General features: G+C 43.0%; 3 protein-coding genes across 3 annotated transcripts in view; 1 reads left to right on the top strand and 2 right to left on the bottom strand.

Moving 5' to 3' along the window:
• LOC131880681 (uncharacterized) overlaps window positions 1-95 on the bottom strand; it is a gene marked incomplete in the record, with an annotated part of 3,319 nt that extends 3,224 nt beyond the window's left edge. Inside the window, 1 exon segment of the mRNA XM_059227364.1 lies at window positions 1-95.
• Window positions 96-3,715: 3,620 nt separating this feature from the next.
• LOC131880680 (uncharacterized protein K02A2.6-like) lies at window positions 3,716-4,546 on the top strand. The gene has a single exon (XM_059227363.1). The coding sequence runs from the start codon at window positions 3,716-3,718 to the stop codon at window positions 4,544-4,546; it is 831 nt and encodes a 276-aa protein (XP_059083346.1).
• A 3,121-nt stretch (window positions 4,547-7,667) lies between these two features.
• LOC131880696 (sodium-dependent transporter bedraggled-like) lies at window positions 7,668-23,939 on the bottom strand. The gene is made up of 13 exons (XM_059227380.1): window positions 22,208-23,939; window positions 15,857-16,124; window positions 14,827-14,932; window positions 14,098-14,228; window positions 13,060-13,211; window positions 12,422-12,621; window positions 11,363-11,520; window positions 10,847-11,069; window positions 9,736-9,969; window positions 9,255-9,664; window positions 8,769-9,184; window positions 8,431-8,697; window positions 7,668-8,341 (listed from the first exon to the last, which is right to left on the bottom strand). Exons 1-13 carry the CDS (start codon window positions 22,399-22,401, stop codon window positions 7,750-7,752), a joined length of 3,351 nt encoding a protein of 1,116 aa, XP_059083363.1. The 5' UTR covers window positions 22,402-23,939; the 3' UTR covers window positions 7,668-7,749.
• Between the last annotated feature and the right edge of the window lie 2,914 nt (window positions 23,940-26,853).

The raw sequence follows: 26,853 nt of genomic DNA, 5'->3' as shown, positions 1-26,853 counted from the left end.
AATTATCAGTAGTCAATTCAAACCCACAGTCCGCCTATCGGTTTGGAGAGAGAGATAAGATATTTTTTTTTTTATTTGGTCTATATTTGTTCTTGTGCTCCATCTACTGGCGAGAGAGTCACAGGGTGGATATGCAAAAATGTCAAGACTTTTTCGAAGTATGATGCATAAAAAAAGGGCCATACTTGTAAAACGATCACAAACACGCTGATCATGCATGTGACAATAGAAGTACTCGGACAGAAGCCTTCGCATTTCGTGGGCATGACCAAATTACCGAAGGTCAACCCATGGATTAGTAACATGTACTGATTGGTAAAAATCGTGCTCTTAATCCCATGTACCGGGTGCTTCTTGAAGTTGATCATCAGACGAAGGGCTGACCAACACAATCGAGACACTCCTAGACCGGACTGAAGCCAACGATTGGTGAAGATCACAAGAATGAGACAATCCAAAAACATTCCAACCACCAACAGACCCAAAGCTGCACGAGTTAGGATTTGGAATCTCAAGGGTTGAATCACAAATTGGCTCCAAGACAAAAAGAATGTTATGTAGACTGTCATTCGCACAAGAAAAACATACAAATCCACAGCATTGGGAGGTTTCCTCTCCAAGAGCGGCTTATTCACTTCCACCTCTTCGTTTGTCATGGCATCCTTGTTTTTGAAGTATCTACAGAAGACATGGTGAAGGAACTTGACCTCAAGCTCAGTGGTTGTCAATTGGCTCCATCCTCTGAAGCTTTTTCCACAGCTGTAGCACCTGGTAACAAAATTATCTTCACTGAATTGCTCATAAAAATGGCCCGAAGCGATTAAAGTGTCGGACGTGGCCAAGGGATGGTTCCAAGTGCGCGGGAACGAATTGAAACGGCTTTGAGAATCGGAGAAAAGAGGGTAAACCAGGGGTTTGCCTATGAAGTAATGATGGAACACCATGCTAACTTTGTTAAGACTAAATGTTACGAGGAATCCCATCAGCCATGCACTGATCATGGCCTCGTTAAGTGGTTGGTGGTCGAGAATGAACCAGTAGAAACATCCCCAAGAGCCAGCTTGAATGGCTAGGGAGTAGAAGATGGAACGGCTCCATAAGGGATGAACCCACCACATCATTGCCACGAAGATTGTCCAACTGATCTTGATCAACACAGATCCATTAAAAACCATTCCACCTGATATGGACAGCATAAGTAGGAGATGAGCAATTGATATATAGGGTTCTAGGTGGGAGATTATTGCCCTGATTCTGGGGAGGGGCAACGGTTGGGAACGAATTAGCTGAGCTTTGGTTGAAGAGACCAATGACAAGTAGGATATGATGATTTGAGCGAATCGATACCACGCCACTGATCCAATATCGCATGTCTCCCGAGATCCACATTCCCAGAAAATAGAGGTTCCTTGGACCAATAGTTGCGGAAACGATAAGTATCTGGCCATGAAATCTTGGGATTCCATCAAACTGCTGACAATTCTTTCGGCTTGATTATGTTGGTCATGATAAATGTGGTTGATGTAACGGAATCCGGAGCGAACAATCACATACGGATTGATCTTTTTGTTCACCCTCCTGCCCACCCATCCTGGGTCCTCATGGGAGGACGTGGCCATATCATGGACGACATCAGGGCTCTCTCTATGACATAGATCGAGCACGATCGACGCTAAAATCGGGTAGAAAATGAACAAGAGGCTGATAACGGCCATGGCATGTTGGCCATGCCATAAGAATCCGACAAACACCCGCCAGATGAGGATCACTTCACTCACATACCTGAGCATGAACACCGAGATGTCAACAATGCGTTTGCATTTGTCGGACATCATGTGTAGCGATCGAACTGACTAACAAGTGCAATGATAATAATAGAGTCTAAATTCATGATTTGTTTTCAGAGCCAGCCTGTTTCACTGTTTCAGGGCCACTTTTTGCTGACGGACAAGATGGTGTACTTATAAGTGTAAGTGAATTCGCCACAGGAAATCGTGGAAGGGCCAATATATACTTTCAAGTATAGGACAAATGGCACTCCGATATCCAGTAGCCAGTACTCCGGGTAGTCAGGATTGAAATGGGATTGGTATGCCACTTTCGACGGGTATGATTTGAAACGATGTCATTTTCTTATCGATTCATCCGTCCCATCCCAGGACTGGCCGGTAGATCTAATGTCCTACATACATGTAAGCGCTCGTTCTCGATTCAGCTGATTTCTGAAAACCACCTAAGCACCAACAGATGGCGTTTGAAAAGGTTGTTAATATCGCAACCAATGATGAAACATTTTAGACACTTGTAAATTTTGAGCTCTCGCTTGCAGTCTTCCAGTAATGCATTTGACAAAGCGGACGTGACCCGGTTACAATGAGTTATAGTGAGATTGCGATTGAAGAATTTCTGTTTTAGGAACGATCCTGATATATGAGGACCATTTGTATTGAAACCATTCTTTTGCGCTTCTCCCCAAACAATTAACGAAAAAATTGAGATGTTGAATTTTCTTCGGAAAACTAGCCGAATAGCCAGACATTTCAAATTTCAAGAACATGAAAAATAACAAAACAATAGCACATTCAGGCCAAACAACGAAAAGATGTTTCTTCGATTGATAATAAAATACATCGATGTTGCTTACTACTCTCGTCTGAGTCATCAGTTATTACTTTTGTCCATAATCCAGTCGAAAAAGCAGAGTTCGGTTATAGTACAATGATATGATAAGCACGTTATTCTACAAAACCATTTCAGTGTGGATTATTTCTCACTTGAGGTGTACTGGGAGCATAGAAAACAACTAGAATGCTTATGCTCAACAAGGATTAGACTGGATGAGCTTGTGTTAAGCTCAACGACACTGGTTGTCAAGGGACAACGAGATGTCGTGAAATCCTGCTCTATGCAAGTTGAATTATTCCCATGAAACTTTCATTATTCATATTTTCTTCTAACCCCTTTTGAATCTTACGATTATGCATTATGCACATACGAAGACCGGTAGAATATAAAAATCATGTTTTGGGGGCATAACACACATAATATGTCAAAAAAAGATCCAGACATTGTAGACCAAATTAAATATGTGTCTGATTGCCCTTGTTTCGTAACGCATCTCAAAAGTGCAACGAAATGTAACAAAAGTTGAAACACCATGATGAGGCATTCAGAATTTCGATTCAATCTCCAAAGAATGTACTTGAATGTGGGGGACATGACTGTAATCGAGGTAATTCCGACACCACTGGAGATGAGTCTGGACAGAGACTTGTTTTATCCGTTTCATTGCAGTGTTTTCATCACATCGATGAAAATTGCAACTTGAGTCCATAATAAGTTGATTTCCATTCTTTTCTTACCGCCTGCAGTAAAAAAGCGGCATCAGACAAGTTTGGGTAGAAACGAGTTTATTACACTTATTAGACTTATTAGTAATACCATGGTCTCTATCATGGTTATTATGATTTAGAATCAATACAGAGACCCCAAGGCATACATCTCATTGAAACAAATTTTAATTGCCTACTTGCAAGTCCAATCTCTGCATTTTAAGTATCAAGTGGGATCCAAGGCAAGGTTCTCAATTGGATAAGAAATTATCCAAATTCTACGTGTGGCACCAGTAAATCGAGATGTTGCTCGGTGGACACGAGAATGTTCGGCCTGTCAAAAGGCCAAAGTCTCGCGATACACTCGATCGCCCGTGAGACACATGGATATTCCATGGGCCCTCTTCAAAGTTAATCACGTTGATTTGGTGGGACCGCTGGAGGTATCCAATAACGCCCGGTACCTGCTAACCATCATCGATCGCTACTCTTGGAGGCCAGAGGTTTTTCCTTCCGGCTGGGTGTCACGTTATGGACTCCCAGATACTATTATATCAGATCGCGGTGCCCAATTCACCTCAGCTCTTTGGGACAACCTCTCCAAATCCCTTGGTTTTTCCATCCACCACACTACGGCTTACCATCCCCAATCCAATGGGTTAGTCGAAAGACTTCACCGCCAACTCAAAGATGCCTTACGCGCTCGTACGGCAGAAGTCAATTGGTTTTACCATCTTCCATGGATTCTCTTGGGGATTTGCACATCGCCCAAAGACGACTCCGGATATTCCCCTGCTCAGATGCTTTATGGGTCGAGTTTGAGAATCCCTGGAATAGTGTGCTCCTCCCTTCGCGAAGATATATCTTCTCATCAATTGTGTCAAGATCTCGAAGACTCTTTTCGGACTTTTGTTCCACCGCCCACAGTGTGCCATGGTAATCGTGGTAGTTATATGCCATCCACTTTACAGTGCTGTTCACAAGTTTGGATTCGGGTTGACAGACTTCGCCCGGCCTTGAGCTATCCTTACGAAGGACCTTACACAGTGTTGCAACGAGGTTTGAAGACTTTTGTTGTCGATGTCAAGGGAGTCCAGAAGACTGTCAGCGTTGATAGATTAAAACCATGTATCTCTGAACACACTCTCCAAGACACATTGCACCGCACCCGTTCGGGTCGGTTAATTAAACCTGTTCAGCCCTTTCAGGGCTAGCAATCTATTAATTGATTTTTCTGCAGGGGGCTGTTGTGGCGCTTGATCATTGCTCCTTGTGGTGGATTTCTCTCGCTCGTACTTGATTTACTTTATTTGCAGTTCCCCACATGAAATATATTCTTCTTTAAACAAAGCTATAGTCAATACGCTTTAAGCTTCATTCATGGTAGGACCTGCTTTATTCATGGTAGGACCTGCTGAACTCATTGGAGCCCAAATAGGTGAAGCATATTCAAGATGTGGTTTAACAATCGACTTGTACAGAGTTAGCATCGTGATGCTATCTCTGGACTTAAAAGTGCGACATATCCAACCACACATTTGAGAACCTTTACCCACCTTCAACTGGATATGCTCATCGAACTTGCCATTATTTTGGAGGACTACACTTAAATCTTTCATAGATGAGATCTACTCAATATCTTTACCTCTATTATCTGTGAGTGGTGTAATCAAAGGAGTTGACCCGACAGTCATTGAGCGGCATTTCATTCCGTTCAGGGCCATATTCCTCTCAGTAACCCAACAGTAGATTCTATCTCGGTCCTTCGCAAGGCTAGTGCAATTTTGGCCAATTCTACCGGAAACTAACATTGTATCGTCAGCATAAGAAGCGAGACTGGCAGTAATACTAAGCTTTTGAAGTGGGGCAATGAATATGATAAAAAGGAGGGGCCCTAAGTTGGAACCCTGAGGAACACCTGACTTGACATCATGTATGTCATTAAGGGATCCCTCGACCTTAACAATTTGCCTCCTATCATGAATGAAGCTTCTTATCCAATTGAGATCCTTGCCTTGGATTCCATTGTCACGAAGTCTATTCAACAAAAGGCCATGATCTACCTTATCAAAGTCATTGGCAAAATCAAGATAGGCAACATTAACTGACTCCTGCCTTTCCAGTCCCTCGATGACCTGTTCTAAATGCTCAATCAGTTGGGTAACCGTGCTAAAATGTGCTCGGAACCCGTGCTGGTTAGGTGGAAGGACTTCATTGACTTCAAGAAACTCAACAAGTCTGAGCTTCATGATCTTCTCAAACACCTTCGCAATATTCGAAGTGAGAGAAATCGGCCTGTAATTACTGGGGAGCGACTTATCTCCCCCTTTAAAATTGGAACAACGTGAGCTAACTTTAGTGAAGATGGAAACTTGCCCTGATCCAAGAAGCAACGCATCAAGNAGAACCAGTGAGCATCTCATCAGAAACTGAGATGTCACACCATCAGGGCCAGGAGAGCTCGAGGGTCTCAGGTCCCTGATGGCCTGTAAAGTATCTTGATCTGTGACTGCAAGATCATCAAATTACTCAATTTGTCTATCTACACCAATCTCAATAGCCTCGTCATTACAACAATGAGCTGCTACTTCTGAACTCAGTGGGATTGTAAATACACTAGAGAACTGATCTCCAAGCATTTTAGCCATAGCCTCTACATTGCTAATTGCTTCCCCATCAACCTTAATAGGCCCAACAGGGTCCGCATAAGAGAAGAAAGCCTTGGGATTCGACCTGACCTCCTGAACCACCTTACTCTCATTTTGTAACTGGTCATTTTCGATGGAGGCCTTAATTTTACCCTGAATTACGTCCAACTTTTTTGCGAGACTACCCACAATTACTGGATTCGAAGTGCTCTTCAGCCCTTTTGCTAGTTTGCAATTCATTTTGTTAGCATTGTATCTCATCATCATCGACACGCCTTATCTAAGGTTCCGTGTACTGTTTTATCTTATGTTCCGGCTCTTGAAGCGCATTTTTCTTTATTTTGTTCTCGTCGTTTTGTAAGAACAGGTTGAGTTGTATATTACAATATATTATTTGTACTCAAGAAGAAGTATACGGTTAAAAATATACCAATAACTATCGCTATTTGAACACAGTTTTCCTATATTTTGGAATTTTTGTCCGTGTTCCACCCTTGGAAACACATTCAGAGAATGCCAGACCGGAGCAACTTCCTCAAAAACTGAAATTAATTTAGCAATGGCTGCATCTATTGACGATTCCTGTTTCAGAATCGAAACCAGGTCCAGTTCTTCTAATTTGTCTATAATCGACAATATATGCTCATCTTTGAATTTGAACTTAGCCAGACCGACCTTTTTGGCCGGGCACGCCGGCTTTTGAGTAATGGTCGACCCTATCTCAAGAACATGATGATCTGACAGATTACTAGGTGTCACATGGACACACTGGATCAGATCAGGGTCATTGGAAAAGACCAAATCCAGAACGTTATTTGCTCTGTTGGCTACACCAACATGCTTGGAGAAATTGCGCAAGATTGCAATCTCCTCCAAGTTTTCAAACGATTGAGATGTCGATTTCGAAATGGAATATACCCATCGGAACTGGCCTCCCACTCTACGACGCTAGCCGGAAAATTTGAGTCCCCTACCGGTGGGATCATAAATATAGGTTGTGTGATCAATGCCATTATCTTTCCTATTTGCCCTTTGTTCTTCTTCCACGTTTCACTTCTTCTCAGTATTCTTCTCCTGTCCGTCCTGCGAGGCAGACCATTACCAAACCACCCAAAAAATATATCTTTGACAGTTTACTCCAATTAACTAACATCATTCCGTGGCGCAGTCGGTTGCCCAGTTATTTGAGGAGGCGTATTTAACCGACTTGCAATCGACCCTGAGGACGTCGATTGGTTGGAACTAGAGAGCCCTCTAGTTGGACCTACTTCCCCATTTATGTCTGTGAGTATATGCTTATTTGTGTCAGTCAATGTATTTTAGAGTGTGTTAATTTATTCTTTAAATAGAAACCGTTCAATTGGAAGACGAGTCATACTTCTTGCGCGCGTAAAGCTCGAGGGGCGAACATTTTTTGTTATTACCTCCATCATCGAGCGATGGAACCGTGTTTCTAAATTGCTCAGGTCGAGCATTGCAGATATTGCACTACTTGGATTTTTAATGGAGTAGTCCACTGATTATACTAGTCACTTTTCTACGAGCGTAAAATGCAACAACCAAACGCAATCGCTTTAGTGACGTAAATTTAAAAGCCAAGAGTCTAAACACGTCTGATAAACAAAAGTCAGTCCAAGGAGCTTCATTACCAAAAAAGTCCATGAACAAACAAGGTGATACAACAATGTTTGTTAAACAATATTTCTTGATTTTGGAGTGTATTCACTAACACATAACAACAGCAACATGCTTGTTTTAAATATGATCGATCATATCACAGAAGTTGACATATCCATCTCAAGAACTAAAGTGTCACTCTCCGAGTTTAAGTGAATGTTCCGCCCGGCTCCGATGATATTAATATTTCTAGCTTCGGCCATCTCAATATCCTCCTCTGATGACGACGATCCACCACTTCGGGCCTCAATTTCCGACAACTCGGTTCCGCCCAAACTCATTGTGGACGCCCTGGACGGGGTTATTTGATCTCGTTCTAACAAGCTCCCCACGGGTTTACTATACAAATCACAGCCCAGATCTCGACCTGGCCGGATTCGATCGATGGGCTCGGCACTGTGGATGAGAATGGCCTCGCTATCAACTCGAGAAAGGGGTTCGCTGTCACTTGGTAGAGAATGGCGAAAACTGCTGGATTGGATCACGGATCGTTCCAAAGATCTTGGTTCACCATCGAAGTGATGGCCTTGAAAGGATTGTAAAGTGGTTTGCGGGGCAGAGGCGCCCAAGTTGTGAGTTGGTGAAAGCGACAAGGGCTGCCGTGACGACCTGAATGAGCTTAATGAGGTCAAAGGAAAGTCAGAGTCCATGCTGAAGCCGGCATTTCCAATGCCAGAATTAAAACTGCAAAGTAAAAAGTATGAAAGTCTTGATTAATACATTCATATTTGTTATGCCATTAAAATAGCTCGTTTTCAGTGTCAAACTCGTACCTAGTAACAGTGGGATCAAGTTCAATGTCGGCATGGGAGGGCTGTTGACCTCCGGTGGCCTCAATCACAACTGTGGCATAGTCGGGTGGCGGAGCTTCTTGATCCACAGGATTAGAATTGGGCTTTCGAGCCAACCCGTCTGCCGCAGCTCCATTTGAAATGACATGATCTGAGGACTCGACGGTCAAGGCAGCCGAATTAATGGTTGTTATGTCACGTATTCTCCGGACACTTTGTCTAAAGCTTTGTCTTAGGAACCGGGCCAACCTGGGGGACATTAATGAGGATAATGGACAATGGAAAACAGTATTAGTGTGTCAAAAGTTGGAAATGCTTACCTAGCTCCCGTTGCAGTCGAATAACTAGGTGGAGGGGTGTATTTGGGAGGAGGGTCATTGCTTAATGGTCTTGTGGGTGTGTTGCTATTGGAGCTAAAGTTTGTTAAAACAACGTTTCTTTGGACACCAGCAGATCGGAGTTGTTGTTCCCGCTGGTTGGCAAATGTGGGTCGATATAGCAATTGGACCCTGTCGTAGAGATCTTGAGGACCATACAAGTAATAACGACAGCTCTGGACAATCGCCACAAAGGGAACCATTATCAGTGGGAGGATTTGAAGCATAGCCCCCAACTCTCTCACCCACGAGGGCAGATAGTGATAGTTGGAAGAGGGTGAAGTCCAGTCGAACATTTCATCGAAATTTCCAGTCTTGAAGGAAACCACCCCAAGTACCAGGAGACCCACGGGTAATATCTATAATTGAAAAAGATGTGATTGCACATAGTATCAGGGAGAACTACTCTTAACGTCTTTCATGCCCTACCACATGCCAAATGAAGGCCAACAGAGGTCCAACGTGTTGAGAGCAGAGTTGCTTGGGCTTGAACAGGACGGTGACCACTCGATCTGCTCCATAAGCTTTGCTCCGAATCACGAACATGGCAAACACTTGGATCAGATAGAGAATGATAATCCACCATGCGCATCCAATAACGTAATCCAGAAAGTAGACCACATATATCCCAAGTTCGGTAGCCATTGGGAAACAAAAGACCAGTCCCAGAAGACACGTGATAAAAGTGAGAGCCGACTCAAATTCCAGGAAGTGTTCGGGTCGAACGGCCAAAAGGCCACTCACAACAGTATGACAAACCGCCAATTGTTGAGCCAAGCCAAAAAGAATCATGGAAAAGTAGAACAGCGCCACCCAAAGTGGTGAAAGTAAGCGAGGGCCTGAAAAGAGAAATTCAATTGTCCCGCTTTGCTTCAATCGGAACAACACAAACAAAGGTCAGCTGATTTACCCAATATGGCGGCCACAGAAGGAACGAGTTCGGTGGACAAGCGCATCACTTGATATCCAGAATACTTCTCGGGATCTCGTCCAGGTTCCAGTATCCTTATGCCCGCCAGGAAAGAAATATGAGCGGTGTTTTCCGCCCTTGCCCGTTTATAAGCTGCCGGAGTAGGCAAGTTATTCAACAAGCGAGCATGACGGGATGGCATTTTCTTCAGGAACCCATAAGTGTGGTAAGTTTCTGAAAAGCAATTGGTCATGGAGTTATTCTTTCAGTGGCATCGAAAAGGCATCGTGTTATTTATCTCTAACGGAGTCTATGAGCTTGCATTCAATGGCGATGGGTGTTGGTTCCTAGAGGGCAGGTAGGTAGGTGCCGTATAAAATGCCATTCAGCAGTATATCCAGAGATAACGAGATGCAGTCATGGGAGACAAGAGAGCGAGTAATTGTTGTGCATTGGACAGTTATGTCACTTGTAATTGTTGTCTCTTGGGATTGTATTGCGCTTAGACAAGTCAAAGACACACGACTGGATTAGAGACAGGCTTGACATAAAGACAACAGATTCTCACATTAATTCACATCCTTCCATTGGTTTGTCAGTGCATTTGAATTCCGCCTCAGCCACCTCATATTGTGTTTTTTATCAGCTCATAGAGTCACAGTTAGGCTCAGGAATCATTGTCTTTTGGTCTGGCCCCAGCAAAATCTGTGATCTTCATCGGCACGAAATCTAGTGCGAACAACAATGAACAGAGCCCACTTCCTGGATCGAGTCCGAATGAGACTTCTGGGAATGAGAGTCAATGACTGATATTTACCATCCAGTGAACTTTAATTGTTTCTGGCAAATCTAAGATTTGTTATGGTTGAAGGTGGACGAAGGATAATGACAAGTGAGAGGATATTTCTCTTTCCGTGTCCGGGTGACATATTTCTTCGACTTCTTCGCGAGTGAAAATTGGAAAAAAAGTCTCATGCACATTAGCAACAATAGCACACGTCTTCCACATGGCTTTGGGAAAATGTAGATTAAGGCATTGCCTTTGTTTCCTCAAGCTCGATACAATTCCCACAATCGATCTAGGGCCCTCGGTTAATGACTTGCAACTTACCGAACGAAGACACGCCATATTTATAGCCGGAATGGCTGATGATATGCCCCAAAGCCACGCCCAAACTCCCGGACAACATGAGCACGCCCAGAGTGACAATGACAATGAGGCTGGTATCACGGATCAGTTGATGACGAAACTTGTTGTGAGATCCCAATTGGATCATCACCCCTCCCAAGAAGCACCAGGTGAAGAAGCATTCACGGGCAGCACAAATCCAGCTCTGAAATTGGCCAAAGTATAAAGGTATGAGTCTAACTGTCAGCTAGAGCTTCGCCAAAAGAAAATCATAAAGGGACCTCCAGCCATGATGTAAATCCCAACCATTATTCAAACCCAGATCTGCCTGCCAGATACAGCTATTACTCTCAAGAAAATGACCTTTTTTTTCTCCCTAGTGTCTGAATTGCGAGGCAACCATCAAATCCACGCCGGTGGCATTTTTTTCGTTGTTCAAGGTGTACGTACATGTACTTCTGTTCTAGAGCATGGGAAGCAATCATGGCGAGTACTAACCTGTCCATTGGTGGTGAAGCCTTCCCAATTGGAGGCATAGAACCAATGTTGGAAGCTTTCCCAGGGCATCAGTCCAATGATCTTGGTCGAGAAAACAAGGAAACCGGCCACCGGAGTCAGACCGAACAACACGCAGACTTTGCCATATGATTTCAGCCCTGGAACGAAACGGAACGAGAGAATGAAAAAATCGCCATATGGTGTTGGACTCGACGGATCCGAGAAATCTGTCTGATCTGTCTGTTCAGACCAGCACACACACACACACACACAAACACACACACACACCATCACACACTCACAGCGACGAAACGACCCGGTAATTACTGACAACTTCGTACACGAACCCTGTTTTAAAGAGTAATTGAACGACTCAAATGGGTTTGGTTATGCCTGAGTGCGGGAATCCATGCCAAGAAGCGAAGGTTTAACCATATCGTTTATGACCCAATTGCTTGTATTGTGCTAAACTACCGAGCAGAATAGGTACCAAGGTGCTTGAAGCTCTAGTTAAATTCGTTTTACAAGAAAGATGTGGCTTGGATTAAACCAAGGTGATCTTCACGAGTGGAAAGAAACCCTAATCGGCACTCAGTGGTACAATTTCTTGGCGTTGTCGGATAAGAAGACCTCCCTTGAAGTCTCGGAAGGCAAGGCCAATTTTGATTGAAAGACTTTTTTTCACTCGCGCTTCATTTTAATTTCCGCATGCATGATTTATTGGCTCCAGTTTGTGCACAATGTCCGTTCATACTCTTGATTCGAGTCCAACCTGAACTGACAGGAACCAACCACGTGATCAAAGCAGAAAACGATCCGTTTCAATACGGCAACAACTAGAAGTACCTACTACTTCAGTTTTGTCTATTTCCATTGGCTTTGACATCGAAAAAATGTACCAGATCTAAAACCTCAGCCCCCCTTCGTTAGCTTCTTGGCAGCATGTGACAATGAATAAGCGATTTTGTAGAGATTGTCATCATCCCTATACGATCTACCTACTGTACGTGTGCTAGATGTGCAGAATACGGTAGACGTCTCCATTCAAGTTTGTCGTACCTGTGCTTAACCCTATGAATAAAGCCATCCAAATGACAATGATGTGAAACAACGTTTGAAAGCGCATATCTCCGCTGTAATGACTGCCTTGCGGGTAGAGTGGACTGGCACGCTTCAAGGCCACGCCCGAGAAATAATCCGGAATAGTTTGCTCCAATGGAGCAACACTGCCATTGAAGAGATGTTCCTCGCAACCACGACTGAAAAAAAAAAGTTTTATTTAGTTCATGTAACATTTGTGTTTATTCTCAGGAACCAACTTCGAGAGTAGATTGGAAGCAATGGAAAAAGACTGTTGTGAGTGTGGAAATGATATTTCGTTTAAATGGCCTTAAAAATGCCACCACTTGGATCATCAGGATCAACGAGTACTGAACATTTAATCCAGAAGTGCATGGGAATGGGAGCAATGCCGCGTTGACTCTCTTAATAACTTGAAATTAGTAGAGCGGGCAAGAACGTTGGACGTTTGTCAAATTACCAACCACGCAATATTTGAGATGGAACAAGTGTCAGATGGAAGGAAATTACTGGTTGTTCTAGCGCATCATCATTGCCTTGGTTGGGTTTTTTTCCCTTTACCATTCGTCTCATACCCCATTTCACAAGTTGGTTGGCATTCTGTCATCTTTGCTTACTTGTAATTTGTCTCTGGGAAGCAGAGTGTCCACCGATATTGGTCGAAATTAGAGATGAATGAGTCTCGTAGGAAGGCAAACAGCCAAGACAAACAGGCAATGTTATAGAGACCATAAACGGCATGGGTGAGCATGATGGAGATTCCAACTCCCTGAAAGTCAACAAGAGAAAAGGCATTGAAATCTCCAAACAAAAGCTGAGCAACGGGAAAGAGGAGACCCTCCCAAGTGGATGGAACTATGTCATTGAGGGTAGAAGGAATCAATTTCTCCGATATGTTGATCGGAAACGGAAAAACTCCCTTGTCGAGGATAACTCGACGACGAACTCTTTGAAATAGTTGAAGTCATTGCATTGAAAGGGAAAAAGAGAAATCTCAATCCTTGTCATGAACGAGAAATGGGTCATCCTCATCAGTGTGGTGCCTGCATGGTACTGCATCGTACTCATGGACATGGTCTTTGCGGCGACAGAGCTCGTAAAATTGCACAATTATCGTGCGAGAGTTGAAAGGTTCACGAACAATATCGTCCCGCAAACACAATAATTCGCCTCACGCTTTTTTGAATGGAAAACAACAACAGCAACAACAGCAAAAGCACCAGTGTAAATATCAACAATAAATGAGCGAGAAGTGCAACAATCTCCCATCCCTGAAATCAGTTCACGCGATAAGGTCACCAGATTTCCCGGCTAATTTTCGCGGCCCCATTGACGCTCCACGCGTGATCAGGTTAAAGGGAAGCCAAGATGCCACCTTGTGGGACTCCCTTTGTTCATTGCAGTGACCTTGTTCAAAGTTTTTAGCCTGGTTGCTCTGTTTGTAGTTTGTCAGGAGTATAGCACAAAACCCTGCAATTCCTCCCCTTGTGAACCTCCTCCAACGTGATTAATAATGGTGTGTTTGGTTCCTGCTCCATGCTCACGTAGAAACAATTTCTCAAGATTTGGTCGTGCCAACTTGCTCAAACTTATGATCATTTTGGTCGATTATTGCAAAAGAATCCTCACTAATTTACAATTGCTAGCTGTTTTACCTGAAAAATAGGGGAAATCCTCCACATGTCCACTACCCCGGAACCCAAATATTGACCAACACTGGCGAAGAATGTCATGATTGGTATTCCAAAAACCAAAGAGAGCAACAAGAATTGAACTATGAAAACGGCTGAAAAAAGGAAGGAAACATGTTATCAATCATTTCTCGGTTCTTGGTTCTAAATTCGGCGTTTAGCCTTCAGGTTGTTTTGCAGGAGGAAATTATTTAAAGATAATTGTTTGTTAAAGATGGAATTGGTGGTGTTTGTATCATTTGTGTGCACCTCAGTTTTATTATCAAGTTCTGAGGTTTAAGTAACATTTGGTTCGTGACATAACGTCACAACATGTATTGCATTTAAATCGAACATGGCAGAATTGTTGACAATACGTTTCCAAATTTTTTCGAGACAACAAAAATTAAAGCCTTTTTTTTTTTTTTGACAATCGACTTTCATTTCACCTTAGTCTGATTCCGACACAATTGTTCACTTTTGATGAACGGCATTCATATGAACTTATATTTAAGATATAAAACGAAGGTGTTCCTGGTTACAGTCAAGTTTAAGTCACGGTAACGTCCCAAGAATGTTTGGCGGCATTCTTGCCACGATTTATCGTACAAACTAAAACTAGGAAAAGAACTGTGGCGATGGACCTCAAAGGTCAGACTCTTCTTGTAAAGCTTTCAATACACATGATAATGGCTCGTCCCTTATGTTACTTACCCCCAAAATCGATGGTGAGAATGGCAAAGCGACTGATGCCAAACAATCCCAAGGTGCAACTCAGGCCAGCAAACATGAAACTTATATTATGCGGCCATTGTCGGGTCTGCAACAAAAAATGGACAGGGGTGTTAATTTTATCGCCTTAAAACGAAGCACTAACTTGAAGACCTATTTCTCCCAAAACAAACGGGTGTTTGTCTCCTGCCTAGTAATTGAACTTAAGCATTGGAGGAATATCCTTGGAGATTCAGCGTTGAATGCATCATCCTTGATACAGAGAATCCGAGCTCGTTGAACAATGTAATATGTTCGTACGGAGTGAGTCTTGCGAATCTGCAGCAATGGACCTCTCGAAAAAGTGGATGGAAATCGAGGAAGTTGAGAACGGATAAAGCAGGTTGTTTGAGTACTTGATTTGCTATAGAACTGTGTTGTATAGCAAGAATCATGTTTTATTACTAAGTTGCCAACTTGCCTCAAGATGAGTCAGCATTACACCCTATCGAATTGTTACCATTTTACAGACACACAAAGGGCTAGCTGCCACGGTAGTAACATGCCAAATCACGACTCACTTTTTATATGAGACTCACCAACCATTTCATGTACGTAAAGGCTACATAACTGATCATGGACTTGACTTCTGTTCTTGTCACATTCATAATGAAGTTTTGATTTAGCCTAATCACCCGCAAGGAAAGGTGACAAGTGTCCAATCAAGAAGCTGGATTCAAGCGCGTCAATTTCGGACAGGATCTAGTAGGATCTAAGTGTGGAGAGCGACCAATCAAGGATTACTCAAGTCCTCTTGCAAAGCCGAGATGACAACACGGAAAGTGTCCTTCAATAGACAGATCATCCTCCTTCTCTTGTATACGTACGTATGTACGTATTACTGAAAGTTTCCTCCTGGTCGACCACAAAGACTTCAATCCTCCATCCATGAGCAACACCGAACGAACAATCGACGACGACAACTCACGATTACTTGCTAATTTTCGATGCTATTGATCGTTATCTCACTCACCTGACATTTGGAGGCCTCTTCTTCAGGCCCGAATTCCATGGGCACCTCGTGAGAAGCTGGCGAGCGCCTGACTTCAGACCGACGACTTCGATTTGATCTCGAATGGGAATTGGCGGACGAGCTGCTTCGATTGCCATTCCGTCGACATCGAGAGTGAGAACCTCCGTGGTGTCGATGGCGAGAGCCTCGACCTCCATTGGAACCCGTGGAACTACTGGAGGAGCCTTGAGCAGCTGAGGAAGATGAAGAACCATTCTGATGACGTCGTCTGGAAATCAAAAGAAATACTTTCAATCCAACGGTCTTTCAAAAGGGCAGCTTCGGTTTTTCTTCTTCAATCTCTCGCCTTTTGAAACGCTTCTTTTTGTACAAAATATGAGGCAATCTTGGAGCTCTTGAGTTTCATCACAGATGCTCTCATCATTTACGTAGTTAAAACGATGAGCAAGGTAAACCGTTGAACCGAAACCGTGCTTCAGTTATGTCGTTGGTTAATTGTTGCCATTGGCTTTTACGACTTTTAAAGGTCCTGTTTTTTTGGACGTCCCCCGTTATTCCTATCGCTCGACTGATCATCGTTTGATCTTGAGATTACTGTATTTCGTCTCCAAGCATTGCATCTCATTATTGCTCTCATTTTGAGAGAAATTGGAGCTTGTCGACGTAGGAGAAAGAAACAAAGGCGGACCTCAACGTTTTACGTACTCAAGGTCGGCCTTGGAGTGACGACTCAATTTCTCTGAATTATAATTGCAAATGGCTGCTCGATACATGATGAGCCGATTGTTCACCTTTTTGAACGCACTAGTCCTGTACCACGTACGTTATTGAGGAAGGTAAGAGTAAGAGTGCCTTTGGTCGAATGATTTGGAAGTCATGTCTCAAAGTTCTCGGTTTCAATTTCTGATCTCAAGGTTGGTGGAACTTGGAGTGAAGAACCCAGGCAGTCAAGTCATTTGACCTTTGAAGTCTGAAGAATTCAATTTGCATTCGTTTTAAATCACCTTTGATGAAAATAAGAGAAAAACCATGGACTCCATATGTGACTGCGATGCTTCCGTCAGAATCATTTTACCACAAAGGTGACGTTCTGTAATCATTTCAAAGCCATTAAGCATCATTTGTTCAACGGAATATCTTGCAATTGGTAAAGAAGTTGCTTAAATTAATAAAAATCAATCAACTATAACAGTAAAATTTGCATAAGTAAATTATATTCAAAAGGAAACAAAATAATCCCGCCCCCGGCAACATTTCAACATTTTGTGGGATAAAGGAAAGGAGTTTGACTAATCCCTGAGAGCTTTTGGAGAGACCAAAATTATCTGGTTGACGTCTATCAAACCTCCAGTTTACAACTAGTCTTTGCTTTTGGTTCAGCTCTTCCTGAACAATTTACCGTATCTGGGGAATGTCCAGACTTGAAATTACCGCTCAAAAATCAAATATTTATGGATTCCCAGCCGATGGAGCAAACATGTCAAGCTATGACACCCTCGGACCCTAAAATGACCACAAAGGAAACCTGGGGGCTTGAGTTCATAGCTTGGACGTACTTTGTGTGGTCCAAAGGTAGTGGTTAGTCACTCATTGGCATGTCTTGATTAGGTCGATGTACGACGTACCCATCCACGTCTACATAGATTCTGGATTGCGTAGTAAGAAACCGGTATGATGAGAGGGTGAAGAAACGTTGGCGGTTTTGGGCGCGAGTTTTGGGGATGGACGCATTCGGGGCCATGTAATTGTGTAGATGATTGCTTTGCGTAACACGATCAGGATGAGCTCAAGGACGCCTCAACCATTGGACGAAGATGGTTGAGGGTGAAAAAAAACAGACTATATTACCAATAACCGCTGGCACTCTTTTTCCCCTCAACCCTAACACTGGCATCACACCCCATCACACGTCAGGGTCAAAACACACTACATGGAAAGACTTAAAATTGCAGCAGCACTCAAACTTTTGTAAGATCTCAAAAAGGTTTTCCAAGCAAACATATTTGAAATATTTATAAAAAGTATCCGTTTTCGCTCCGATGATTGCCGTCCAGCAATGAAGTCGTCCTCGGCTGGCTCCCAGGTTCAGAGTTGTACATGCAGTACAACATTTAGTCTCTCTGGAGATTTGCCTCCCTTTCAGGGCAAACAGGCTTCAGGTTTCAAATGGTTTTAGTGACGCACTTTGGTTTATGTGAACATTTCAAGAAAGACGTTGTCATTGGGTCAATGACCTGAACTGATGGACTGAGATATTTTTGATCTTGCCCATTCTTCTGAATGGGAAGGCCGATTTGTTTTAAAGAGTAAATGAGACTTTTTTTCCATTGCGAACATCGAGTGTGTTGTGGATGGTAATTGTATCAATTACTGCGTCTCCACCACTTGCGTTAATTTGTCTCATTGTTTGTTGCACACTTTTTTGGCATGGATACTGGTTCTTGAATCAGGCGTAATCAACCAAATTCGAAATACAAAATGTACATGACACACCTCTACCATGGGAGTAGGTACATATACTTTTTTGAACACAACCATCCAATCTTCGGAAATCCAGCGTTAATGTTCAAGGCTATTGGATGGATGTCTGTTCATTTGAAATGTTCAAGTGCGTATGTACGTCCGTCCGTAATATGTGTACAAAGGTGGGAAACTAGACTCGAGAAGTTCCGCGGCGGCTTGACCAACAACCACAGTTTATTGGTTTTTCAAATCTGGTTTGGTCGCTAATTCGATGTTGTTTTTGGCAAGAGGGAATGTTATCTTGGCTATCTAAAGTTCTCGTACAGCATTCCGTGTTTTCTTTGAATGGAATGTTAAATAACTTGCTTTGAAAACATTCCTCGTTTCCTCTTCATTAGAATCCATCAAACTTGGGTGGAACTCTTTTTCTTTTTGTGACTTTCCTCATTGATTCCACCTCCACGTTTCAGTCTCTCTGGCAAAAGTAGACCTGTCAACCAATGGACTTCTACTACTTACTGTAGGGTGTGTGTATATCCCGTATACAGGTCTTGCCAACCCAGAACTTCAGCTGTCTCACCATCGCAAGGTACAAAGTTTGGAGGTCAATTGCGAAAGCCAGATCTGCAGACAGGATGGATGAAGGCGTCGAAAGAGATGCTTCGACGCTCCATTACAACACCGTTTCCTCACCCAAATGACTTGACTTGATGATTGTCTACATGTCTTAGCCAACCTCACCGTTCCAGATTGAGGCTTTGTCTACAAGAGTCCACAATCTCCACGGACTCATTTTCTGTTTCATCAAATCAAACGTACGATAGGGTCGGAACAGATGAGGATCCTCAAATTCAATCTTGGGGTTTTTGTGAATGACTGTTCACGGCAACATATCATGAGTTCCTGACCCAAAGCCTAACTTGAATGTAAAGGTATGCCTGTCAGGATAGGAGTATAGACCACTATCCTGTGGCATGTCTGCCCGCCAATCTAAGCTTATTGAGGGCTTTACGTTGACCTTCGGTCTTGTCCCAGGCCCAGGGTAAAATTTAGATAACTGATGATGATGCGCAGTTTGTACTATACATGAGCCTTATTGAAGGGGCCTAAGGGGGGAGGGGACCAGGTGCCCCAATCACTGAAAGGGCATAAGCTCATCGCTCACATCAATTAGGTTGGCACAGTTTGTATTGCCGAAGATCCTCATCAGGTTGCAATCCAGCCCTTTGTCCAATGGACAGGCATAAATGTGTGTAATTATGGGTTTCGCACCCAATATGTATACTGAAGCGGCGGCTTTGTCAGGTTAATTCCATCTTGGAAAAAAGGACTTCCATTTGGTTCCTGGTCCTTGGCCTGCACTCAATGTACACAATGAAGTAAGCATGTATGAACTACATGCATTCAAATTGGGCGCTCAGCAAACAGAATCACGAACATGGTGAAGCGTGTGATTATAATTGCGACTTTGGCAATGCTTGGAAGAGATTGCAGCTATAAGATGACGGACGATCTCTTCATTTAATCCCTTCATACTGTTATGGCATAATATGACAGAAACAGTTTTTCTTCTTCCACGTCTTCAAAGGGAAGATGGCCTGAACGGAGGAACACTTTGTGCGTTGGGTGAACCGTTTTTTGCCGTGTTCGGTTCAGTTGGTTTCCGAGAACGATAGCAAATGCAATTCGTTTTCAAAAGATTCCAAAAAAAATCTGCAGATCATTTCTTGACGAGCTATGTATGTAGTATTTCAAGTGAACGAGCGAACGATGGGACCAGTGCCAAGTCGCAAATGTGTCAAGTGATGTGCAATTTCAGTCTAAACCTCCTCGATACCATGGTCCCGTTGACCATTACGAGCAAATGGGAATGGCTATTCCGACTCATTCGTCATTCTAATCACGCCTGTCCATGACATCTTGAAATCTGCCACAGTCGAATCATATCCGAAGCCTTCATGTCAAGTACAAATCGTTCAAAGGAAATACGATTCCAATCCATAACTTCTCGACCAAAGAGCCATCGAGTGACGACACTGAACAGTTAGGATTTCTAAAACAGCTTGAATATGACCGAGGAGGAGACGAGACAAAGAGCCACACCACATCGACATGGAGTAAAATGGACGCCATGATTATTCCGAGACGTGGTCCCAAATAGGTGACAACCAACGCTGCCGAATAGAAGCATGAACAATCAGTCAATGCCTCCAGGTATTGGTGAATGGCTTTCCAGGCACAAGTGCGATTTCTGTTCTAGTTAGTCAAAGAGACAGAGAGCCAGATATCCGAGGCATCTGGGGCACGGATCCGATCGGTTTCTCGGCTGGTTGGAATTATAATGATTGTGTGTGGACATTTGGACAAGACTAATTGTCATCCGGTTGACGATGGACTTCCTCGATTGATCGATTAGTTGTTGCTGATATTTTGAGCGCTTGGCTATTGCTTCTACTGTTGTTATCGTTGTTATTGAACTTTGAAGACACTTTATGTCCAAGTGTTTGTCAGATCTCTCAAAATGAAGATTGCGAGTCGCACAATGAAGAGGAAATGATCGAATGACATTTCCAAACACCGCCCAATTCCGATTTAGATTTCCCAATGATTTCCTAGCGATAAGGAAGTGATATGGGGTCTTATCAACCGAACAATGGAAAAGACTTCGACTATGATTAACAATTGCTTTCACACCCCAAGCATATTGACTGAAAGTTGGGGCATTAATCAATTCCAAGCACTGGGAGTCAACTATCTCTATCTATCGTCGTTAAAGAACCGGATTGGAAACTCTGAATCTGCAATCTCTCAAGCACATTATTGGCAATTCTAGGCAGAGACGTGAAAGCTAAGAATCGATCAGATATCGAATGAATCACACTTTATAGTCTCTACAGCCGAATCCCCCTTGAACAACCTACTCCCTTCTGAAGGGCCTTGGAATAACCAGATAGGGCTCGATCTTCTCAATCCTCGGCTACAAGCATAGACCTATTAAGCAGTGTTATGGTACTCGGATGAGAACTCCCTCTCACTTTACTGCAAGTACGTAGAGATGGCCGAGAGTAACTTTGACTAATCGATTCGCATCTGAGAATTTCCTAACGGATCCAAAAGCTCAGTGAGTGGGAGAAATTCAAACTGAACAGGGACATTCCCACGCACTCACTCACCTCTGAAACCATTGCCAACCTTCTTGGTACAGCACAATATGTGTCGGGTGTTCCAAGGAGATTGACAGGAATAAACCAGACAGATATCTCAAGCATTCAAGAACGTTCTCAATCTAGGGCGATTATATTTGCCTCAAGTCGGCGACGCATTCGATGATGGAGAAGGTATTAAAAAAATTGCCTCTTTGGAGCGGATGGCTTCGTGGAACAGGTTTGAAGTTTCGCTTCTTTTTTGCTCCTAAATTTTTGGAGAAGTTGCATAACAATCAGGCCAGAATTCGAAATGTTCGATGAGAGAGATTAGAAGCAGGATATGTGGGCTCACGATCGGTGGATGACGCGACGATACTACCAAACCCAAATGTCAGAGGTATTATTGACACAACTACTAAAATGAGAAAGAAACCAAGAAATCTTTGTATTCCCCTCAGACATCGATCGTGCCTTCAAATGGACCCTGCATGATTGTTAACAAGGACATTTGATCATACGTTTGTGTAGTTTTCATTTTCGGAATGCAACTTCCTAGCAACAAGATGAAGGGATGCTGGCCAAGATGATGATGAGCTGGTTGGACTCTCCCTTCAATATTCCCAGGAGAAATTGGCACAAGGTCTAACCAACCAGCAATATTCATAAATGTTTGATTGCATATCGGCTTCGGGGCTTTGGCCACCAAAAAGAGATGTGTTTATTGCATTTCCTAAGCCCTTACCGTCGTTCACGTCTCCGATGGTTTGAGGAGCTATTCGTTGTCGTTGTGGCGTTTGAGGAGTGGGACGCCGAGTTTCGTCCGGATCGGGACGAACTGCTTTGGGAACACTGTGGACAAGACACATGGGAGATTTCTTCCAGTGTTGCGGAAACACTCCCGGACCCATTGTGATGCACTGCACTGGAGGAAGGCATGACGGGGATTAAGTTTCACTGTATTGGGCGACCGGGGAGAGGAAAATGCAAATTTCTCATAGCCATACGGGTCTGATCATGCCGTTCATGTTGATTGCCTTGTTTGGTGCGAACTAGAGACTCTTGAGCTGGGTAGTCAGATAAGAAGTAGTCATGAGTTTCATGCTGAGCCTGGTCGTGAATTTTTTTTTTTCTCCGTTTCAAATCATCGGAATGAGATGTGCATAGAGAGACAGAGAGATCGAGAGGCCAAGAAGCACAGAGGTGTTCGTGGGTCCCTGAGCTTGAAGTGCCTTCAATGCATTTGGATTTCATTCGAGATTTGCGAAATCATCAACACACTTGAGAAGTCACGATTGCCGAGGTTCGATCTTTTTTTTCCTGATTCCAACATCGATCATCGCAATTATTTTTAAATCACACCGCGAACCATTGGCAAGAAAACAATTGGAGCACACGTGAAAGTGGAAAAAGGACACTCCAACGACAAGAAAGAGACGCACGCACGGCAAATACAATAATGTTTGTTGGTTGTGGAGATGGTGGTAATATGCTTCACGCTGGGATGGTAATGCACGACGAACAAAGAAAGATCGAGATAAATGAACACGATGATGCTCATGGAGATGAAAGTCACCCTCAGCCAACAAAGTCTGAAAAAATAAACTCTCTGCTGTCTCACTGTCTCACCGTCTCACCGATTCGCATGAGGAAATCCGAGAAATCTCCACACCACGACAACCTGTCCGCGACTGAAGACCGAAAACCGAAATAAACCTCGTAGCAACGCAGCCCACTGACCAGAGTGAAAGACTCTGACAAACCACGGAATCGTCTTCTAGGCTGTCTTCTTCAGATCAGAGTTAGATAGTCGCTGGATTGAGCTTACGGGTTTTCTCGACACAACAAATGGGCAATGGATCCCAAATTCGACCCGCAACCCGCTCCTAGATATTGGTTGGTGTTTTTGGCCCCTGTGCTCTTCCACTATCTCCAAGGAAAAGCCACTGTACTACAAACAACCACACAGCTGACGACCATGATGTTCACTCCAGTTCAGGCTGTTCACCTCAACTAAGTCCTCGGGTGGCTGGATATCCGTAGAGAGAGGGAGAGAGGATCGAGCTCTCAGTCCATCCTCATCGTCACTCGATCGAACAAAAGCCCCTGAACCAACACGTTCAGACTTGAGAGCGGCGTAGAACTTGGATAGATGGACGGATGGATGGATGGGAGCCCGGCAATCGGGCTAGCCCGAGGACGAAGTTCTGAAGCTTTGAAGCTCTCAAGCACTGAAGCTCTCAAGCTCCTCAAGCCAGGAGATGGGAGTGTTGTCGCGCACTTAAATCCGCTCGGTTTCTTCAATCGCTTCAGCTCTTCATAGAGGATCCTCTCCTTGTCCCAAGCCTAATTTCCCTTTAAAATAGAAGACACGACGCTACGTAGCCGCTCACATATGGCATATGGGAGGCTTTTAAAACAAGACACTGATCGGCCCGGGAGCGCTCTGCCGTTCTTCGCCTTTGAAGGTACCGAGTAAAAGTGAAAGAACAAGGAGAAAAAGAAGAAGAAGAAGAAGAAGAAGAAGGCAGGTGAAACCCCAACCATTTGGTGAATAGAGAAACACGCCACCACCACTACCACCACTACTACTCCTAGCACCATCCCAGGTTTGCTACTTTGCTTGGAGGGAAATCGGAAGAGAACACCAAGAACAACAGAGCCCCTGTTCAGAGAGAAGGTGCTCTACCCTGGCCCCGTTTGGGTATCTTTCTACCTCCATTGCTTCCATTGCTTTATGCACAAGCTGATGAGGAGGAGATCCAGCGAATTTGGAGGGAAACTCAGGAGAAACTTTCCTGTGTGGAAATGGAAGGAAACGAAGCGTGGGGTGAGAAGAGTTTGATGGAAGGGGTAGGGAGCTCGGGACGAGCTTGGGGTTGATGTGGGCTATCATGGTTGGCTGGAGAGCCGATCCGACATAACAATGAATCGGAGGGCGCATTTCCTGTTTTGATTCCTATTGAGCAGGTGTTGGTTTCCCTTTGGTGGCACTATCTATCTGTCTATCCGTTGCTTTTGGTGCGTTTGGCGGAGGGCACAAGCTAGATTGAGAGACGATCAGATGGAAGCGGAAGAACATTGGAGCGTTGAGATCTTTAAAGCGGGCTTTAAAAGTCAGGTCCGCTTACGGTATGTTCATTTTGCTCATTAGCTTCTGCGTTTTGTAGATGGTTAAATCAATTATGAAAACATTAAGTTGGGGATTGGTGGCAAGCCTGACGAGATGACCACACGGGTTTTTAGTTGCCCGTCTCTAATGCGCATAAGTCATAGTTCATTAGCAATGTCATTAGTAGCGAAGAAAACACTTACTTGGGCAATATAAGGAAGGTGTTTACCAGGCCAATAGTGGACGACCATTATCCTTCTCTTATAACATGATGCCAGTCAGGAGTCAATTCCATGTCGAAGATTGATTAAACATTTAGTGATTCATGAATTGCTTACGGTGCGAGAAGGAGCTTCTTGATAATGATGGTGAAGGTGAGCGTGGCCAGTCACACTTGCAACATGCAAAGTTATGGTCAATAAAATGATCTGGATGGTTTTCAAAATTTGCGGTCTTGTGGAAACGGTCTATCGCTTGCTTGATTCTTCAAGCCGTTCTTTTGCATGAGAAATAGAATGTCTTTGACGATTGGTCAAATCAAAAGGTGTCTTCGATGATTGAGCGGGCAATTTCTGGCTTTAATTGCTCAAGCTAGAATAATAGTTATGGCTGATAGATTTCGAATCTTTGTTGCGGCTCACAGGGAGTTAGTCAACGAGGAAATGATGGAAAACTTACTTGATATAAACGTGTACAAATGGAGGCCAACTAAGAAATGTTTAAGCGATTAAACAATGCGATAAATTGCTGTAGCGCAGAAATGTCTGGCCTAACGTTAGTGGATTTATAGTGGAATACCTGGGTGCAATTCTAGTCCTCCAATTTCCGGGTACATTTTGTTGATAATGTTCAAATATTTGTCCCCTAAATGGAGCATTTGGCATACTGCTGCGGTCGTACTTGGAATTCTTTTACACCTTTGGTCTAGACCTCAGCTTAATAGGCTTTGGACAAAAATTGAAGCCAACAACCCTTCATTAATGAATTTCGATCAAGCTCAAATTTGATTCCATTCTTGATAAAAGGATCTTAAGGGGAAAAATATTCCCCTATATTCAATGTAGTTTAGAAATTTGATGGTCATATTTTTGTACTTGTTACAGTCTTTATCAAAAAATCTGATCAATTGATAGCTTGTTAGAAGGTATACTTGAAATTTGTTTTCTCAATATTCATTGCAAATGTTGTATTTTGTTAAGGTCACTCAATAACAGTTTCTAAAATAGAGTATGTAAAGGCAGAATGGTGGAAAAATCCTTTACCCTAGACCCCGTGGAATATTCGTCTATATTATGCTTGTCTATATTATTTTTGTTATTTTATGCACCACTCATTGTTGCCCATAATTCTTTGAGGTCCTCTAAGTCACATGAAAGGACCTCAAAATAATGTGAAATATCTTGTCTAACGCCATTCAAGCCAATTCTCGCTTAAAAAGTGTTTCGAGGCTATTTCGAAGCAGAAGAATACTTTCAACATTTGGGTTCAACGAAGAATTAATTAAGAGGTTTCGTGATTGAGGATAATGTACCGATACATCCGCTTATTATATTTTCGTTGGTATTAGACAATTTTATCTGAATGTGAAAGGAACCGCGCAAATCGGAATTTTAACGTCAATTACGGGAATGATTATTCGCCTATCGAACCCTCGACTTTACCCTCTTTAAGCATTTTCAACTCATACATTATTTTCTTCAATAAAATCAGCCTAGACTTTATCTCAACTTGTAAGAGATTCAATTTTGATTCTTTTGGGGGCAAAACTCAACATCTGGGACCAATTACTAATTTCTTTTACACTAGCTCAAAAAGTTATATTCTATTAAAGGAAGAGAAATATTTTTTTTGTCAACCCTTCCCTCCTTCCCGGGAAAATGTTGGACTCTCCATTCTTTCACACTGGTATTTCAAAAAAAATTTAACTTAACCATGAAGCGGTCATTTTTTAAGTGCTTGGTTTAACACCCATCAGCAGTCTTGAGAGTTCAGCAAAAGTTAGAAAATCGAAGAATTAAGCTTGCTATTTTTGCCGCACTAACCACTTTTCAAATATCATCTTGTAGACCGAGATTGACAAAGGCACAAATGCAATCAAGAATTAGATGGCCCGAAATTTTTGAATTTGTGGAGAACCTAGAAACCAAATACCTATATCTTTATATCGTTATATCAAGTAAAATTGTAGATGGTAAAAACACGTCTTGGAAGATTGATTCAAAAATATTTACACATATTTTTGTCCTTAAATATGTGCTTCGTATTTTGATAGCGTTATC

Source organism: Tigriopus californicus, chromosome 5 (genome assembly GCF_007210705.1).
Source record: "Tigriopus californicus strain San Diego chromosome 5, Tcal_SD_v2.1, whole genome shotgun sequence".
Classification (NCBI taxonomy): Eukaryota; Metazoa; Arthropoda; class Copepoda; order Harpacticoida; family Harpacticidae; genus Tigriopus; species Tigriopus californicus.
The sequence above is the reverse complement of the archived record's forward strand: the minus strand, read 5'-3'. Positions and strand labels throughout refer to the sequence as shown.

Excerpts from the sequence above, each read along its gene's own strand:
- LOC131880696 (XM_059227380.1), bottom strand. The coding sequence starts at position 22,401 with ATGCCTTCCTCCAGTGCAGTGCATCACAATGGGTCCGGGAGTGTTTCC. Across the intron at positions 9,185-9,254 it reads TGGCCTTCATTTGGCATGTG|ATATTACCCGTGGGTCTCCT; the intron begins GTAGGGCATGAA and ends TTTCAATTATAG. Across the intron at positions 8,698-8,768 it reads TCGACTGCAACGGGAGCTAG|GTTGGCCCGGTTCCTAAGAC; the intron begins GTAAGCATTTCC and ends AATGTCCCCCAG.
- LOC131880680 (XM_059227363.1), top strand. The coding sequence starts at position 3,716 with ATGGATATTCCATGGGCCCTCTTCAAAGTTAATCACGTTGATTTGGTG.